A 19,072-nucleotide genomic window follows, 5' to 3' on the forward strand; every position below is an offset into this window, starting at 1 on the left:
GGCAAGGAGAGGCCAGGTACCATAATCCCAACCCAAACCAGTGGGAACAGCGGGGGATTGAGGTAAGTACTTGCATTTTTTTTTGCCTATACAGTACCTGCCTTGTGGGGGGACATATACCTGTTTACCCTCTTTTAATCTTACAGAGCTAGTTTACTGGTTTTCTTTGAAATGAATATTCTAAAACATTTAATCTACTGATGCCTCAATTGATGTAATATTATTGGTTTCTATTTTTATAAGTTACCAGTAGCCACTGCATTTTCCACCTCAACTTATACTCGAGTCAATAAATTTTCCCAGTTTTGTGGCAAAAATAGATGCCTCGGCTTATAATGGGGTCGACTTACACTCGAGTATATACAGTAACTTATCATAGAATAAGGATAGGACAGGATAGAATAGGACCGTGATGGCAAAACCATGGCTCTGTGTGCCAGGGGGAAAACCCTCTCTGCTGTCATGTGCTATGTCGCCCCAGGTCAGATCTTCATGGTGTTTCTTTTGTGAGCTGTTTCCCTGCAAATGAAAGAGGAGCTCACAGAAGAAAAAGATATTACCTTTATCTGTGCTACTAGGGGTTGAGGTGCCCCACCTCCCCCCAGGCAGGTGGTCTTTGGGTCTCTGCTGTGCATGTGCACATATCTGTGCATGTGTGTACACACATTTCAGTTTGAGCATGTGCATACATACAATTTGGGAAATCTGTCTAAAAAGTTCACTAACACTGGGATAAGATTAAGATAGGATAGGATCGGATAGGATAGTGTAGCTTATCTTAGCTGCCCCGAGTCTTCGGAGAGGGGCGGCATACAAATCTAATAAATGATGATGATGATGATGATGATGATGATGATAGGATAGGCTAGAATTAAGAGAGAATAAGATACTATAGTGTTATTGTTTCTTTGAACTCCATGGAGATCCTGGAATCATTTTGGAGTTGGATAGGCTAAAAAACTCAAAAATGGCTAGTATACATTCAGTTATGAATTACTGTAGTTATTTCCTGGTTTTCCATTTGTCTTTTACTGACTATCTAGCTAATGAATTATAGTAAAGATTCTGATGGTTCCCTCTTTCTTCAGTCCCAACTAATTTAGGGGAAAGAATCCTCAATCAGTAGTTCTTCTGCTAGTTGTTTTTGGCAGCCCTTGTCCTTTGTGCTGAGATATCTGTGGCTCTCAAAATGGGTGGCATGACATCTCCAGCCTTGAATTTATACTGATAAACAGTTATTAAATGAGAAGAAAAGTACTATGTGGTTTCTCACTTTGTTCCTTCCTTCACCATGAAGGTGAATCGAAGTCTGAATTTCCTTGGGGGGGGGGGGCACACTCCGCCCTCTCATGACATGCACATTACTTTGCTTTGAAAGCTGTTGTCAAAATTGACTTGTTTCTTTGCTTAGCTAATTAAATTGTGATCTGGCTTGGGAGATCTTGAATTTAAATTTTAATAGATTTTGATTCTATGTATTCCGTCTTTTTTTTTATTCAGGGGAGCTTTAAATAACCTTCTGCAGCAGATAATGTATATTCAGTGCAAAACGTTAAGAGATATTAAAATAAAGACAAGTTAAAGGAGCCAGACAGTATTATGTAGTTTTGAAATTGTTGAACTCAGACCACAAAAGATATCCAGATACTCAAGATGATTTTGTAAGCATTTGTTTTTGTTTTCTTTGTAGATATATGTCTCGGGTTCACGGTATGCATCCCAAGGAGACCACGCGTCAGCTTAGTTTAGCGGTGAAGGATGGTCTTGTTGTCGAAACCTTGACAGTGGGATGCAAAGGTTCAAAAGCTGGCATTGAGCAAGAAGGATACTGGCTGCCCGGAGATGAGATTGTGAGTATATTTTCTGATAGTGTTTCTATCACCATTTCCTGGAACATTGACTTGGAATTCTTAGTACCAGCCTAAGTGCAGAGTGTCAGGGGATAAAATATTTTTTACATTTATAATTTTTACCTTACATTTTATTCTTAAAATGTAAAAAGAGGTAGAAAGCTGGATTCTTAATTGCCTCATTATTATTATTATTACCTCTAGGTATTCATCTAGGACAGAATAGGTAATTTATTACCTGCATAACAGGTTCAGAGGTGAATTAAGTGTATTCTTAAAAACTCAGCCTAATGAATATAGATACTATTTATAAACATACATTTTAGACATTTCAAGGCATAGCAATTAAGATATTTATCAAAGAGATGCTGTCTAAAACACTTTATAAAGAAAATTATTTGGCATTCCAGTGGATAAATTTTAGCAACCAGATTTTGTCATATGGATCCTATTTCTTGTTCTAGCAATAAGTGGAAGACAATATAAACCAAGTATCGTTATTTTAATCTACAACTATGTTTCATTAGGATACAGGTAATCTTTGACTTGCAACAGTTCACTTAGTGACCATTCAAAGTTACAACGCCCCTGAAGATTGTGACCTATGACTGTTTTTCACAGTTTTGCAGCATCCTCATGGTCACATGATCAAAATCCCTATGCTTGACAACTCATATTTGTGACCGTTGTTGTGCCCCATGGTCATGTGACTTCCTTTGGGGACCTTCTCACAAGCAAAGTTAATGGGGAAGCCAGATTCACTTAAAACTGGGTTACTAACTTATCAACTGTAGTGATTCACTAAACCATTATGGCAAGAAAGGTCATAAAATGAGGCAAAACTCGCTTAACAAATGTCTTACATAACACCATAAATGTTGCACTCAATTGTGATTGCAAGTCAAAGATTACCCGTAACTTAAAAACGCTCAATTTTGAAAAACTTAAGAAAGTTATTTTTCTTTGCAAATTGGGCAATATATAGAAGAAAAACATCAACTGACATTACATTTTTGTTTTAATTACTCCCTCCCCTAGTATTGCTATAGTTTCATTCGGTAGCAGTACACTGGTAATTGTTATGAAATCTTATTTTATTGAGGCACTGCCTGATTAGAAAAGATAGTTATTTTAACTTGGTTTTTAATTAAATTTGGTCATGTAAGCATGAAATCCTAAATTTAGATTGTAAATTTATTTATAAATCAAGTTGTCTTGAGAGATGGATAACTCAAGCATACACAGGAAAATATATTTTAAAACATTGTCTCTATTCAATATTTAAAGTGAGTCTTTAGCTCTTACAACTTACTGTAAATTAAGAGGAGTATTGGCACTTTATTATATAAATGTTATTTTTGATACATAAGGTAGATTTAAGCAGATATGTTTTTGCCTAATTTAAATATCCTTAGATATAGTATTGTGTCACATAAAGCTGTTGAGTACAACTACAGACTAGATTTAAGAGTAACGAACTGAAATACTAGATTTAACAATACCATATATGATAGCATGTAATCAGAGTTGTCTATATTTTCTATCACATGCATAAATTGGATTTTTATGCCAAGTTACTCAGGATTCTTCATATAGAAAAACTGATATGTAAATCAAGCGAATGTTTATGCATCAGCTCAGATTTTCATACTGAATGTGCTATACAACTGCCCCCCCACCCCCCAAAGGCCAGTTTGTATTATATGGCTTGGAAGTGTAGTTGTCCCTTTACTAATGTAAATCTTAACTGAGTTGTCTTCTGTTTTCAAGTTTCATTATGCATGAAACGATTTAATGAATTAAGATCCTCAGTTCCAATTTCTGCAGTCAGTTTAATTTTTGCATTGCATAAATTGTAAAATATGCACAACTCTGTTCTTAATTAAAAGGCTTGAATATGCTTTTTAAAATGTGAGAATAGGAGATACTTTCTCTTCTCATTTACATTTAAATATTACATTTTAAGGTCTCTATTTATTAAAGGTACATCCCTAATATATCTTGCATCTCTTGGGTTTAGATAATTAAGTTGTTTAGAAATGAAAAATGTTACATGTTGTGCATAGCTTCTGTAATAGGTTGATTTGCATATTTTTTTTAGTTTAGCAAAGCTTATTTTTGTATGACTAAAACCTCCTCTAAACATTTGCCTTGTCTTGTCTCTTTACCAAAAACAACATCAAATTTCAACTCATTGCAGAAAAAAACCTACAGATCACATCAACTTTAAAAAAACGTCATTCCCATCATTATTTCTTTATGAATTTTTATTTGGGCAAAGCACCTTGTTGCTGACCTTTAAGTGTTATCAGTTCTTCTTGTAATCACAGATATATATTTTAGGTTCATTAATATTAGATAGATTTCTAATGCCCATGAACTAAGTTTAAGAAAAGATTAATGATTTACTTACTTTGTAATCATAAATATATTAACTGCAATCCAGTTGCTGGCATGTATAAAAACGGACCCAAGGAATAGAATTTAAAATTAGAAATAAAACGCAAGAGTAGCCTTGCAGAATTTGAAGAAGCCCTAAACTCAAATAAATTTGGTTATAACCAACATTTCCTATCCATGATGGAGATCCACTTGGCCTTATTAAATGTTCATGTTTCCTGTCATAATTGCAAAATTCACGCAAGGTTGAAAATACCTTCTAGGCCCCAGAAATTGGTTAGAAAGATACATTCACTCAAAGTTGGGTGTGCTTGTTATGTTTAGATTTTTTTTAATGATACCAGAATACCTAAACTTTGTAATTTTCAGCCTTCTTTTTAACAAAGAATTAAATTGTGAAAATAAAATGACCCCCATTTCTTTTAGAGTTGGAATACTTTCTGCAATGGCAGTATAATTTTTTAAAAAATTTCTCCGTGTCTTCTAGTAAACTGATTCTGCAAAATCTTCACTCTTGCATATAAAATTTATTTTCTAATTTTCATTATAATATATATTTTGGAATTGCTTAAAAGTAGTTCCATAATGTTACTTATATTTTTGGGGGGGTTGGGGGAGAGATAATGATAATAGGTTTTATTTACAAACTGTGGAGACAATTAAATCTCTCATTATAAGCAAAGTATTTCTTGGATTTTTCTAAGGTTTGACACCATGGTGGGATATTATGATAAGTATGTCTTTCTTCCCAGGGGCTATTAACTGAGAATGCTAGTTCGTCTACTAAGCTGAAAAACTATGAACATGGAGTCATTTTTGCTCTCCCCTTTCTGTTGAGTGTGTTTTCGTAATTAAATTAAGTGCTTGGAAGTTCTCAGGATACTTCCAAACATAGAGCTTTTAGAAAACAATTTTGGGAGGGAACCAGTCCATAAAGTTTATCTGGAGAAAATTTGATCAGTTAGGATGCTTTCAGTAATAAATTTTTCCTCTTGGTTTTAGTTTATGTTCCACACATGGGTTCCAATACATAGACCATATTTTTGTTTTTGTTTTGTTTATTTTGAAAGGCCGACAGCATGCAGCCTTTTTCTTGGACAACTGCAAAAATGAAGGTGAACAACTTTTGCACTATGTAGTTTTAAATATGTTCTGTTACATCTCTCTTTTTTGTTGCTGTTGTATATTAAAATAGATTAGATGTTGCTTTTCCAGTCTTTCAATAATGGAATTAATGATGCTTATCAACTGTAGTCCTTTAAATCAGCCTGCTTTTTGCAGCATCTTGGTTAAAATACTATCCCCCCCCCCTTCCTGGAGAGACGGAAGTGGTCACTCACATGTTTTGCTGCAATATATAAAGTTGCAATGCTTTTCTTTTTTTTCTTTCTTTTTTTGTCAGTTACTTTGGGAGGATATGATGACATCTCGTGGAAGACTTTGCAAATACAGAAAAAGATATTTGTACTTTGAGATTTTTTATGTTTATCGTAATTAGAATAGTGGCTGCCAGATGTTAGTTATATAAATGCCTCCTGTGTCATCTGAGGAAATTACGTAGCAGATACTCTTTACATCTCTGGCTCTGCAAAGATTCCAGTATTTGTCCAAATTTTATACAAGCCACTAACAACTAAGATTTACAGTATATGGTTTTGTGGGGAGGATTTTTCAAAATGCAAAACAAAATTTTTACTGATTGGGGGGGGGGAATCTTTCCATTTACAGTACAATTTATTTTTCTCTTTATGAGTTTAACTCATCTTAATTACTTACTTAGATTAAAGTAGAGGTTATGAATTCTGCCCTATTCATAAGCATATGTCACTAGCCACAATGACCACAACTAACCGCAATGACAGAAAAGTGAACAAGTTTATATTATAATTTCACTGCACAAACTTCACCCCTTTATACTTCAGGGGTGACCTCAAAATTGACTTTATGATGAGTAAATAAGTAAATATTAATTTTAAAAAGATTGGCTGTCCAGTCTACTCAACCAAATGGATAAAATCAGCTTCAGTAAGTTAGATAAGCTATACACCAGTTTGCATCTACCTATCAGAAGTAATTAAATCTGGTTTATAAGATTTTGGAGTTTTATTATTTTTTTAATAAATCATGTGTTTATCAGCTACAAGAAAAAGATCACCAAACATCTAAATACACACAAAAAACCCCATCTCACACTAAAGAAATCATTAAACGTAAAGTGAAAAATGATGAATTTGGTTGGAGTTAAAAATGCTGGGATACAGTACAGAAAGAAAATATAAATGGGCCATCTATTAGTTATACCATATTAAGGTTTTCACAGTGGAGAATTTCAACTTTTTGCTTTTTCATTCATTTAGTTAACTCATTCATTTAGTTAATCCTTATGTATAAATCCCACTGAAATTAACTGGAGCAGCAAAAAGATCTGGTAATTTTCTTTCATTTCAGTTAGTTTGATATATAAGATTTGTCATGGAATTATGCCAAAATCCTTTATTTCATAATTGCTTCTTTTCGGTAAATGTGATTTACTTCTCTGGATAATCAAATTTTCATAAGAAGAAAAAGAGTACAGTATGAGAAAGTTAATTAAAATTAACATTCTGGTAGTCCTTGGCAAATAATGCAACCAGTAATTTAAAACACTCATGTTTTTTCTGAAATGTTCTATAAATTGAATATCTCTTGCAATGGAATAATTGATGACTGAAGTCAGCACGAAAGGGAAGATGAAACATAAAAGACCAGTTTACAAATTATTCTATGTAACTATTACATCATCAAACACATTATCAAACTTAATATTTTTGCATGCCTATATATCAAAATAGACATAGATGTGGAAGCAGTGAAGACTCATACAGTGATACCTTGTCTTACGAACTTAATTGGTTACAGGACTAGGTTCGTAAGGTGAAAAGTTCGTAAGATGAAACAATGTTTCCCATAGGAATCAATGGAAAAGCGATTAATGCGTGCAAGCACAAAATTCACCCCTTTTGCCAGCCAAAATGCCTGTTTTCAAACTGGTGGGATTCCCCTGAAGCTCCCCTCCATGGGAAACCACCTCCGGATTTTGCCAGCAGGGCGAAAATGGGCGTTTCGGCTGGCAACGGAAGTCTGGAGGTGGGGTTTCCCAGCGAGGGAAGACTCAGCGAAATCGCAGCATCGCAAACGCCTGTTTTCACGCTGCTGGGATTCCCCTGCAGCATCGCAAAATCCAGAGGCGGGGTTTCCCATGAAGGGGAGCCTCAGTGAAATCCCACTAGCGGAAAAATGGGTGTTTCGGCTGGCAACGGAAGTCAGGAGGCGGGGCATCTCAGAGGCGGCAGCGGGTTCATAAGGTGAAAATAGTTTGGAAGAAGAGGCAAAAAAACCCCACCCGGTTCGTATCTCAAAAAGTTTGTATGACGAGGGGTATGTAAGACGAGGTATTACTGTACATCATATCTCTGTAGGAAAGGAAGCTACATTCTTTCAAAGGATGAAGAAAAAAAGTATCATCAACTGATCCCTCCAAATGAGTCTAATGGTTTTAAAAACAAGTTATATCAATATAAAAAAAATTGTTGGAAGGGTTTTATTTTAACATAAGTGGTAGTTTGCTTATCATGAAAATGTGAGAATCTGGCATTCATAATCATATAAATATGTTCCAACATACACCTCAAAATTGTTTGAGTTTGTCATGAGTGATGCCCTCTGCATTTAAGGATGCATTTCACAGAACAATTCCAATGAAAATTATAATATGCATTGTTTCTATAGAGGCTCCAACCTATAGGTCTCAGTTACAGTACAACTGGAAAAATCTTGAAAAGGTTTTTGGCCATTTTAGTTTGGAATCAGACTGATTATAAAGAAGGGAGGTTTCTGTTTACTTGGCCTAACGAAAGATCTTCCAATTCATCTAAAGAAATTGCACTATTAACCCACACCTGATTGGAATAGAATGAAATAGAATAGAGTAGAATAGAATAGAATAGAATTCTTTATTGGCCAAGTGTGATTGGACACACAATGAATTTGTCTTGGTGCATATAAAAGAAAATATTATAAATATGGGTGAATAAATATTGATTCTGAGGTGCTTTGTTTCAGAGAGCAGGTTTTGGGAAGATTCACATTCTTTCAATGTTTCTTACAATTTCTGTAGTTTAAAAGATTAAGCTTAAAAGATCAAAACGAGTTCAAAACTTTTCTTCATCCAAGGCAGTTTCAGAGTTTGAGACGTTTATATCCAATGCCTTAAGACTTAAAACTGTCAATACATTGATACTTCATAATTTTATCTTCCAAAGAATCATTTGTGTTGTTTTTGTAGTTACATTCGGCTGCTTGGCCTACACTAGAAAAGTACCTGGGTATGGTATTTCTCAACCATACTGGCTGGAAAATTCTGGAACTTTGAAGTCCCCACATCTTAAAGTAGCCAAGGTTGAGAAACACTACTTTAGAATTTTTATTTCTTTTTCTTTTTGGTAACATATACTCTTAGTAGAATTTTTTTGATGAGATTTCCTTGAACATGGTTTCAACTTGTAAGATCCAGTAATGCACAATATTTATATATGAAAGTAAAAGTTAATTTTTATGAGTGTTAGCAGCTGAAGAACATCAGAATTAATTATATTTTTTAGAAACATTGATACTAACGAATATGCTCATTTAGCTAGATTATACCCATTATGAGGAATTTGTTTTTAAAAAAATCAGTGAGATGGAAAGAGGCAGTTTTTACTTTTTTTTCTACATTGCTATTAGAAATCATATTTTTAGACTTAATTTACACAATTGAAACATTTGAAGGACCACAACCCAAGTCCAATACTGTATTGGGATTCATTGAAATCAAATTGCGAAAGGTATGTTTTTAAGAAATCATGGTGGAAAAGTCAAAATCATGCTTGAACTTGCCTTATTTTAAAGTTGATTTGTGTTTTGTTCTGCTCTGTTTGTATCCTCCTACAAGTTTGCAAATTTTAACTTGTCAGCGTTCAACCTACATCAGTTAATTTGCAGCAGTGTTCTGTTCATGCAAGAACCTTTGCTTTGGCCTGATGCAGTTTCCCACAACCTCATGTCTGTGTTAAAACCATAATTTGCAGAATATTCAACTATTATCATCACTCTGAAAATTTGGGAATTCTGCAGACTGTAAGATCAATAAAGCTACAGGGCCCCGGAGGTTGGAAAAGCTGTTTAATAAGTCAATCCTAATATATTTCTCTGTTCTGTTCTAAATTCTCATGCAGGTCAGCAAATTTTAATGAAGAAATAAGAACGTATATAAAATTCAATCAGAGCAAAACCAAATGACAAAGTACTTTTGGGTGATCTCAGGGCAGCCTTTAGAATCCTAGCCTCCAGCTAAAAATCTTTAAAACTGGCAATTATGTATAATTGATACCACAATTGATGCTGAACGTTTTCCTGCTCACCTGACACTTATGTAGAACAGTGTCTTGTATGAATTCTGAGGAACAGACGGATTTTTCTTTTATGTCGTCAGCATCCCTTTGCAAATGATACAGCACTTTGCATGTGCTTGTAGAAATAAAAGGAAAAATGGAGAAACTCTGGGGAGAGGTTCAGAGAGGAGCAAAGAGAGAAATAAATAAAATATGTATTGCTTTGGAATTTGTCGCATTACTCTGACCTCAAGCAGGCCTTGCTGCCTTTTTAAAGCCCTTCTGTCTAGTCAGAGAAGATCCCCTGTAAAACCAACTTATAAATGAATGCAGTCAGAGGAAACATCACAGCTGCCATGGACATATATTGTGTGTGGAATAGCAGTGACAGCTCCTGTTCCTCCCACTCAAAAACAAAACAAAACAAAAACTCAAGAAGAAAGTGTACTGATTTCCAATGACAAACCCTTGATAAGATTCCCGATGTTCCTTAGAATTCCATTTTGCCCTTTCAGGAAAAAAAAAATACTAGACTCGGGAGACGATCACTAGAATAGCAAATGACTGAATACAAGTAGTCCGTGAGTTACAACATTTGATTTAGTGACCGTCCATAGTTACAACAGCATTGAAAAATTACAATCATTTGTCACACGGCCATTTCAATGTCCCCATGGTTGTGCGATCATAATTCAGATGCTTGGCAACTGACTCATACTTATTACCATTGCAATGCCCCAGAGTCATGTGATCCCTTTTGTAACTTTCTGAGCTAACAACCAAAGTCAATGGGGAAGCCCGGTGCATTTAGCAGCTGTGTTATTAATAATTGCATTGATTCGCTTAACAACTGGGGCAAAAAATGTAAAATGGCTCAAAACTCACTTAACAAATGTTTCGCTGGACAAAAGAAATGTTTGGCTCAATTGTATTCGTAAGTCGAGGACTACCTGTATCCAGAAGTGGGCTGCTAAGGTGGAATGGTTACATGTGCTCACACCGTGGCTCTGTGCTATTGGAGTCCAGCACAATTCTGCTACTGCAGCTGTGCAGGTAACAGAATCGCACGCGGAGGCACAAGTACACCCACGGAAGCAAAAAACGGCGCCAAAACACAGACACACCTGTGTCACCATGCGCGATTCTGCTACCTGCACAGCTGCAGTACAGAATTGCTCTGGACTCCATTACACTCAGAGCCACAGGGGCGAGCATACATCACCGTTCCACCTTAGCAGCCCACCTCTGCCTGTATCACCACTTATTTGCCTTAAAGCAGAGGAAGAAGTTCCATTGCCTTCATTTAATAATGTAAAGATAATTGGGGCTTCATTGAAATTGTAATTTTATTTTATAGGATGTAAGACAAGGAACTATTTTTTGGGGGGGAGGATCCGAATGCCTGGGAACAAGATATGAGAGTGTATATGCTGTTAATCAGACACACTCGTATTCCATGATTTAAGCCTCAGCACTTACTAGAAGCTAAAAGCTTTGAGCTTGAAGTTTACAGAATGGGATTTTAAAATAAAACAAAAGGTATAATCCATGAAAAAGGTGCCATATTTTAAAATGCCTAACCATTGCTAGACTTCAAGAAATGTGCTTTTTTTCTTCTTCTATATACATGGCTGTTTCAGATATTGACAGACTGTTCTATCAAATTATTTTGTATTTTTTGTAGGACTGGGAGACAGAAACTCATGACTGGTATTGTTTTGAATGCCATTTGCCTGGAGAGGTGTTGATATGTGACCTGTGTTTTCGGGTGTATCATTCCAAGTGTTTATCTGATGAGTTCAGGCTTAGAGACAGCAGTAGTCACTGGCAATGCCCAGTTTGCAGGGTGAGTACCTCTTAGCTTTCATGTGCTGAATAGAGGCTTGGTCTTTGTTATTTATAGTTTTAAGAAGGTTTCTGGCGAGGACAAATATCCAACTTTGCCTGCTGCAAGGACAATCTCCATGTTCAATGCAGATGCAGACATCTGGGTGTGTCTGGGCAAAATTAGTAAAATAAAAGCATGCTACCCATAATCCTAGCCTTGGGGCAGTCATTAAATCTTTTGCTGGATTGGACTGGGGAAATCTTCCTGTCCATAATTTTCAGTTTCAGAATTCTCCACATGAATCTTTAACAGACTTTGGTCGTAACTTAAGAAAATAGTACAGGAGCTTAATTCCCATACATTTCATTACCAGGATTACTTTGCTCTCCCATTTCCACCCAAAACAAGTCTAAGATGTATTGCCTTGACACAGGCCTCCCCTCTTCCAAGTCCATCTCTTCTTAACATCCATAGAACTTGGAACCAGACTGATGCCTTAACCTTTGGCTTTTCCCACTTGCCTGGATGTTAAATTCTTTCTGCATTTGCCCAACCATATCCAGATGTGTGCAATATTTTTCTTGATTCTTCTCTAATACCAACAACTGGATTGTTATTTAAACAAATGTAAGCTTAATATGCCTACTTTCTGCCAGGACTCCAGAATGCTTGCACTACGATTTAAGAAAAATACAGTACACATATAAGCAAACAGACTTAGTTATAAACTTGATTAACTAACTTATTTCTTAATGACTTTTTTTTGCCACCCTTTAAATTAAAGTTTTCTGAGGGTAACTTACAGAACTTTTAAATAATACAACCTAAAATTTTCTTTAATTCTCTTTCACTTTATATTTTAAGCTACAGATGTTTGTGAATGTTGTGGGATGAAATTCATGAAAAACAATTTTATTCAAATGTTGCACATTAAACTGTCACCTTTTGTAGTTTCTGTGAAATCAGGTGCTTTTCATTCAGAATCAATTTTTTGTGCCTCTTTTAAAAAATGCTTTTGAAAAGATCCAATAATATTTGGATTTCTTTTTTCAACAGTGCTACAGTTTGCACGGGGATAGCAGAGGAGAAAGAGATGATAATTGTGATAGATCGTTTTCTCCTCTACTTTTCCTATTTAACTTTCTCACTTTCTCCCATGCATAGTATATATTACACTGAAGAATGTGTTGAAAAATATTTATGAATGAATGGTCTCTGTAACTTAACAGGTAGAAAACATTATCTTCCTTATAAGAAAGATTATTACTGTACTTTTCGGAATATAAAATGCATCCCCCCCCCCCCAAAAAAAAGATTGTGGTGTGTCTTACACACCAAATGTTGCCGAAGCCCTGCCCACCGCCGGCCCCCACCCTTCAGCAGTTTTAAACCTCCACACATTGCTTTTTCAGCCTCCACAAACCCATTTTAGACCAGTTCCAGACTGTGGGGATCGTCACAGCCCATTGCCACCGATTGCCACCTCCGCAGGTTGGTTTTTTTGCCTCTGTGCATTTTCTGCCTTTACGTGACATTTTTGGCCTACATGCATCGCAGTTTTGGCTGGTTCCAGGTGATGAGGATCATGGCAATCCCCGCTGCCTGGAACAGGCCAAAAAAGCACTATGCAGAGGCCAAAAATGAGGCATACGGTGGGCGAAAATGTGACGCATGGAGGCCAAAAATGCATTGCATGGAGGTGGCAATAGGCGGTGATGTGATGTGGCAATCCTTGCAGCCTGGAACAAGTCTAAAATGAGGTGTGCTGATGCCAAAAACGTGATGCACAGAGGCTGAGAAGCATGACATACAGTCCAAAAACGCGGAAGTGGCAATGGGCCTTGGTAATCCCCACAGCCAGGAACAACCGATTGGTGGCATTCTGGGAGGCCGATCCAACCACCAAACAGCTTTTCATGCTAAATCAGGCTGCAATAACATGCTGGTAGAATTTATTTTCTTGTTTTCCTCCCCAAAAATTAATGGGCGTTTTATATTTCAGAGCATCTTATATTCTGAAAAGGATGGTAATAAAAATACCGGAGGGGTAAAAGCTACATGATAGGAATAAGAATAAATGGTGAATCTTTCAGGGGAGAATTGTTGCTCCCATTGTACCCTTTCGGAGAAGTAATAGAACCCTCTTAATTACCCTTGGTTCTCCTTTCCTGTTTTTTAAGCCAAACATTTTTCCTTCTTCTCTGTGAGCTTCATTATTTTCTTGCAGATGTTTTGTTACCAAACAAGGAAACATCAGCATTGAACATCCCAGCTCAGAGAACACCAAGGGCCCCACAGTTCAATCTTGAGTTACAAATATTCTCTTCTATTGGCTTTTCCTTCCTCCCTTGACTTCCTTACAAGTAGGCCTTGTTCCCAAATAAGCTATCCCTTGCAAAAGAGTCTCCATTTTGCTCATCTGTACACATCTGCCAGACTTAATTGAACTTTTACCTCCTTACCCAGCTTTTTACACCATGTTCTGATTATCAAGAACACTTCACATTTGTTTCTTTCATTTAAGAACAGCAAATAACTTTTTCTTAGCTATATTGACTGTAGTCCCCCTTTGGTTGGGCAAATAAGTATTGGAAATCAGACTTGTTTTTGTCTTCAGATTGTGCATCAGTTGCTGCCAAAATTAGACAACAGGGGGGATGTGATTGAATAACAGGTGATTGACTCTTTGGAATTTGTATAACAAAACTAGAAAGGGTACTTCATGTGCCAGTTGATTTTCAATATATCTATAGGCAATTTTGACATATTTTGAGACTTCTGGTCCTCCAGGTTTGATTAACATCAAATTACAAGTTTATACCTTTTAAAAAGTGTGTATGAAAGGTCAAGACTCATGGCCCAAAACTTCATGCACACCATTCTTTTAGTCATTATGTCGGTCATTTCCAAGTGTGTGGACTTGAAATCCCTGAATTCCTTTATCCATGGGTAGTGAATAAAAGCTCTAGGAGATGAAGTCCACGAACCTGGAATTCACCAAGGTTGGGACGCACTATGTTAATCGTTAAGCCCTGATTTATGTTGGCCAATGCATCTCTGGTGTGCCTTCCAGCCTATGCCCAGCAGCAAAGCCTTTAGTTAATGGTGGCAAATACCAGTCGCTACTCAGCAAAGGAACAGCTAGTGCAATTAGTTCACCCATTTTTGTGCAAGAAGGGGGAATCTCTAAAATTGGTTTCTGGAACTCTCTTGTTCAGTCCTCAGTACTTAAATACCAATGCAAGACTTCACTATCATTGATTCACAAATGCATTTACTTTGAGAAACAAGTCTGGCTTTAAAAAGGACTTCCTAATGATCTTGCTCCCCTCCATAAGAGGCAGGGGCAGTTCACAATAGCGAAAAATCCAAAGGCACTTTCTGCTTTTTCCTGTTGTCATTCCATACAACCATTTCCTTCCTGAGATGCTTTTGCTACGTAGGAGAATTGAATAGAAGATTAATGAAGCAAGGGTCATTCTTCAGCCATTAAGCAGGAAAATCCCCTGGGCATTGTGAATTAAATTGTAAATAATGTCAAGTGCCTGCATTTTCTTGTCCACATGTGTACATTTATTCACACAAAGAGACCTTGCTACAAGAAATGGGGTTTAGCTTCAATAGACATGTTAAACAAAATTGTTAAATCTTTATAAAATACCTTTGTGATTTTAACTCTTCACTACACTTCTACTACAACAAGTAGGAGGAAATTGCACAGAACCTCATGTGATCCCATCTTCCAGAGTCATTTGGGAAGACTTCAATGGAATTTGCTTTTGGGAAGCTAGCAGGGAAAGTCACAAATCACAATCACTTGAATTGTGATTACATGACCACGGGGATGGAGTTCTGGCCAAAACTTTAATGGCTCGTTGGACCTACTACTTGTTCAATGGTATTGCAAATTTGAATTAAGTCTGGCAATAGTGCAGAATGTAATAGCTGGAAGTATTGAAGTCAATCATTGCATCTTTTATTATGGCCTTAAGGCACAAAACACATTATTTGTCAAATATGTAAGGTAGATAGAAACAGATACATTTAAATATTTAGATATGAATAAAAAGGGATCATACAATATAATAATATCATAAAAACAGCAGCAGCAATAAGAATAATAATCCAAATGTCAGTGACAAACACCCAGAGTCTTTGGAGAGGGGCGGCATACAAATCTAATAAATAAATAAATAAATAAAGATTGGTACTAGTAGTCAGACATTAGAACAAATAGAAGCTCAGAATTGTGCAACCTGTACATTAAATAGTTAGATAGAAGAAAGGACAAATATTATACTCTGGCAAGGTTTTTTGTTTTATTTGTTTCATATACTGGTAAATGCCATCTGAGATTCCCAACAAAGAGAGCAAGTGAAAAGCATTTGGTCCAGAGATGTCATGGAACTATGCCCACATGGGCACATGCTTTTCTGTTGAGGGATGGTTTTTTAACTATCCCTCAACATGTACTTTGAGATTAACTAGGTTGCCCTATGAAAATGTTTTTCTTCAATGAAATAAAGCGTATTTCTTTCTTCTGCAAAAACTGCAGCCATGGGGCCAGGGAAGACGAGAGAACTTATCTTTTTATTTCATATTAAAACATCCATGTAAGTTGGTGTACCATATTTAGTTATGCATTTTCTTGCAAATCTTTCTTAAGTATAAGACCATATCCATATGTTATCTGTGGAATATACCATTTCCCCCCAAATAAACAACCCCCGGTAATCCCAATCAAGCGTTTGAGTGCATGAGATGCCAGTATCCTCTGATGCTCGCTGTGGTTTTTGAAAAAGTGGATCTTATCAGTATTGTACAAAAGCCATTCAAACGTTAACCTTCCCCTACATTAGGGCTGTCAAACTCAGGGTCCGCAGGCTGGATGTGTCATCAGCTGGCCATGCCCCTCCCCAGTTTGGCGAAGCAGAAAAAAAGTTGTGATCCATCACATGACAATAACATGTTTCACGTTTGACACCCTGACCCTACATCATGTGGTACAAAAGGAATAAAAGAAAATACAGTGGTCCCTCGACCATCGCGAGGGTTCCGTTCCAGGACCCCAAGCGATGATCGATTTTTCACGAAGTAGCGGTGCGGAAGTAAAAACACCATCTGCGCATGCGCAGATGGTGTTTTTACTTCCACCGCCGCCCGCCCTTCGCCCGCCCACCCCGTTGCTCGCGCCTGGGGTTTCCCCAAGCGCGTGCCGCCCGCCCGCCCACGCTGTTGCTGGGGCCGCTTCCCAGCTGGGAAGCGGAGCTGGGATGTCCCCAAGCGCGCGCGCGTTGCTGGGGCCGCTTCCCAGCTGGGAAGCGGAGCTGGGGTTTCCCCAAGCGCGCGCGCACCGCCCGCCCACGCCGTTGCTGGGGCCGCTTCCCAGCTGGGAAGCGGAGCTGGGGTGTCCCCGCACGTGCCGCCCGCCCGCCCACGCCGTTGCTCGCGCCGCCGTACCGGGGCAAGAGGGGGAAAACCCAGGGAAGCCGCCCAGGGAAACTCCACCATCTACGCATGCGTGGCCATAGAAAAAAGGCACGCATGCGCAGATGGTGGAGTTTACTTCCGGGTTGAAAACTAGCGATATAGCCCCTTCGTGATGCTCGAGGACGCGAAACTCGAGGGTTCACTGTACTTCACTGTATTTCTCAACCATGACAACTTTAAGTTGTGTGAATTTAAACACCCAGAATCCCCCAGTCAGCTGAAATCTACACATATTAAAATTGCAATCGTTGAGAAATACTGAGCTATAATTAGATATCCAGGACCAGTCTTCCCTATTGCTTGTTTTTTATTCCTTTTATTTTAAGATAATCAGTAGGAAATTTGGGGTATTCTGCCTGTGTTCTTTCAAATGGTTTTGTGATGAGTGTCCATTTTGTTTCTGGCCATTAAGGCCAAGACCTGCAAAAGAAATATGACAATGATTTGGCAGCATCAATAAAACAAGTGAAACTCTTCTAAGTTTTTGCTTTGTTATTTTGGCGATGGGGATAACTCAAGTAGTACGGGGTCCGACTCATGAGGGGGGGCACGCACCTGACATGGTATTCCTTTCCGAGCAACTGAGCAATGGTCTGAGACTAAGGGGCTTAGAAGCAGTGCCTTTGTCATGGTCAGACCATTTTCTACTAAGGCTTGACTTCCTGGCTCCAATCCTTCCCCGCAGGGAGGCGGAACCAATGAAGATGTTCCGCCCCAGACGCCTAATGGATCCAGAGGGTTTCCAGACGGCGCTTGGGGTTATTCCAGAGGCACTCATCCACAGTTCGGCGGAGTCTCTTGCGGAGGCCTGGAATACGGCTGCTGCGGAGGCTCTCGACCGGATTGCGCCTTTGCGACCTCTCCGTGGCGCTAGACCCCGTAGAGCCCCATGGTTCAACGAGGAGCTCCGGGAGTTGAAACGCCAAAAGAGACGTCTAGAGAAGCGATGGAGGAAGAGTAGGTCTGAATCTGATCGAACACTTGTAAGAGCTTTTATTAAGACTTACAAAGTGGCGCTCAAGGCGGCAAGATGCGCGTACCATGCCGCCTTGATTGCATCAGCGGAATCCCGCCCGGCCGCTCTGTTTAGGGTGACCCGCTCCCTTCTTAACCAGGGGGGAGTTGGGGAGCCCTTGCAGAGTAGTGCCGAGGAGTTTAACACGTTTTTCGCTGATAAAGTCGCTCAGATCCGGGCCGACCTCGACTCCAATTGTAAAACAGAGTCGACTGACAACGAGTCAGTCGAGGTGACTGGGGCACGTACTTGTCCACCTGTCTGGGAAGAGTTTGATCTGGTGACACCTGATGAAGTGGACAAGGCCATTGGAGCTGTGAGTTCCGCCACCTGTTTACTGGATCCGTGTCCCTCCTGGTTGGTCTCGGTCAGCAGGGAGGTGACACGGAACTGGGCCCAGGAGATTACCAACGCTTCCTTGGGGAGGGGAGTTTTTCCATCACTCTATAAAGAAGCGCTTGTGCGCCCCCTCCTCAAGAAGCCTTCCCTGGACCCAGCAGTACTCAACAACTATCGTCCAGTCTCCAACCTTCCCTACATGGGGAAGGTTGTCGAGAAGGTGGTGGCACTCCAGCTCCAGCGGTCCTTGGAAGAAGCCGATTATCTAGGTCCCCAGCAGTCGGGCTTCAGGCCCGGTTACAGCACGGAAACCGCTTTGGTCGCGTTGATGGATGATTTCTGGCGGGCTTGGGACAGGGGTTTATCCTCTGTCCTGGTGCTCCTCGATCTCTCAGCGGCTTTCGATACCATCGACCATGGTATCCTTCTGCACCGGTTGGAGGGGTTGGGGGTGGGAGGCACTGTGCTTCAGTGGTTCTCCTCCTACCTCTCTGGCCGGTCGCAGTCGGTGTTAGTGGGGGGTCAGAGGTCGACTCCGAGGTCTCTCCCTTGTGGGGTGCCTCAGGGGTCGGTCCTCTCCCCCTTGCTATTTAACATCTACATGAAACCGCTGGGTGAGATCATCCAAGGACATGGGGTGAGGTATCATCAATATGCCGATGATACCCAGCTTTACATCTCCACCCCATGCCCAGTCAACGAAGCGGTGGAAGTGATGTGCCGGTGCCTGGAGGCTGTT

At 38.9% G+C, this 19,072-nt stretch overlaps 1 protein-coding gene across 33 annotated transcripts in view; it reads left to right on the forward strand.

Annotated features, from left to right (window-relative positions):
• The window catches only part of ZMYND11 (zinc finger MYND-type containing 11), a 145,989-nt gene that overhangs the window by 93,125 nt on the left and 33,792 nt on the right, over positions 1 to 19,072 (forward strand). For 13 of the 33 annotated variants that reach the window (XM_070729444.1, XM_070729434.1, XM_070729466.1 and 10 more), the window contains 3 exons: positions 1,691 to 1,850; positions 5,321 to 5,365; positions 11,346 to 11,507. In XM_070729444.1, coding sequence (XP_070585545.1) covers positions 1,691 to 1,850; positions 5,321 to 5,365; positions 11,346 to 11,507 — 367 coding nt within the window. The remainder of the gene's footprint in view (positions 1 to 1,690; positions 1,851 to 5,320; positions 5,366 to 11,345; positions 11,508 to 19,072) is intronic. The other 20 variants (XM_070729453.1, XM_070729451.1, XM_070729439.1 and 17 more) reach the window with 2 other exon arrangements.

The sequence above is a fragment of the Erythrolamprus reginae genome, chromosome Z, assembly GCF_031021105.1.
Source record: "Erythrolamprus reginae isolate rEryReg1 chromosome Z, rEryReg1.hap1, whole genome shotgun sequence".
In the NCBI taxonomy this organism is placed as follows: domain Eukaryota; kingdom Metazoa; phylum Chordata; class Lepidosauria; order Squamata; family Dipsadidae; genus Erythrolamprus; species Erythrolamprus reginae.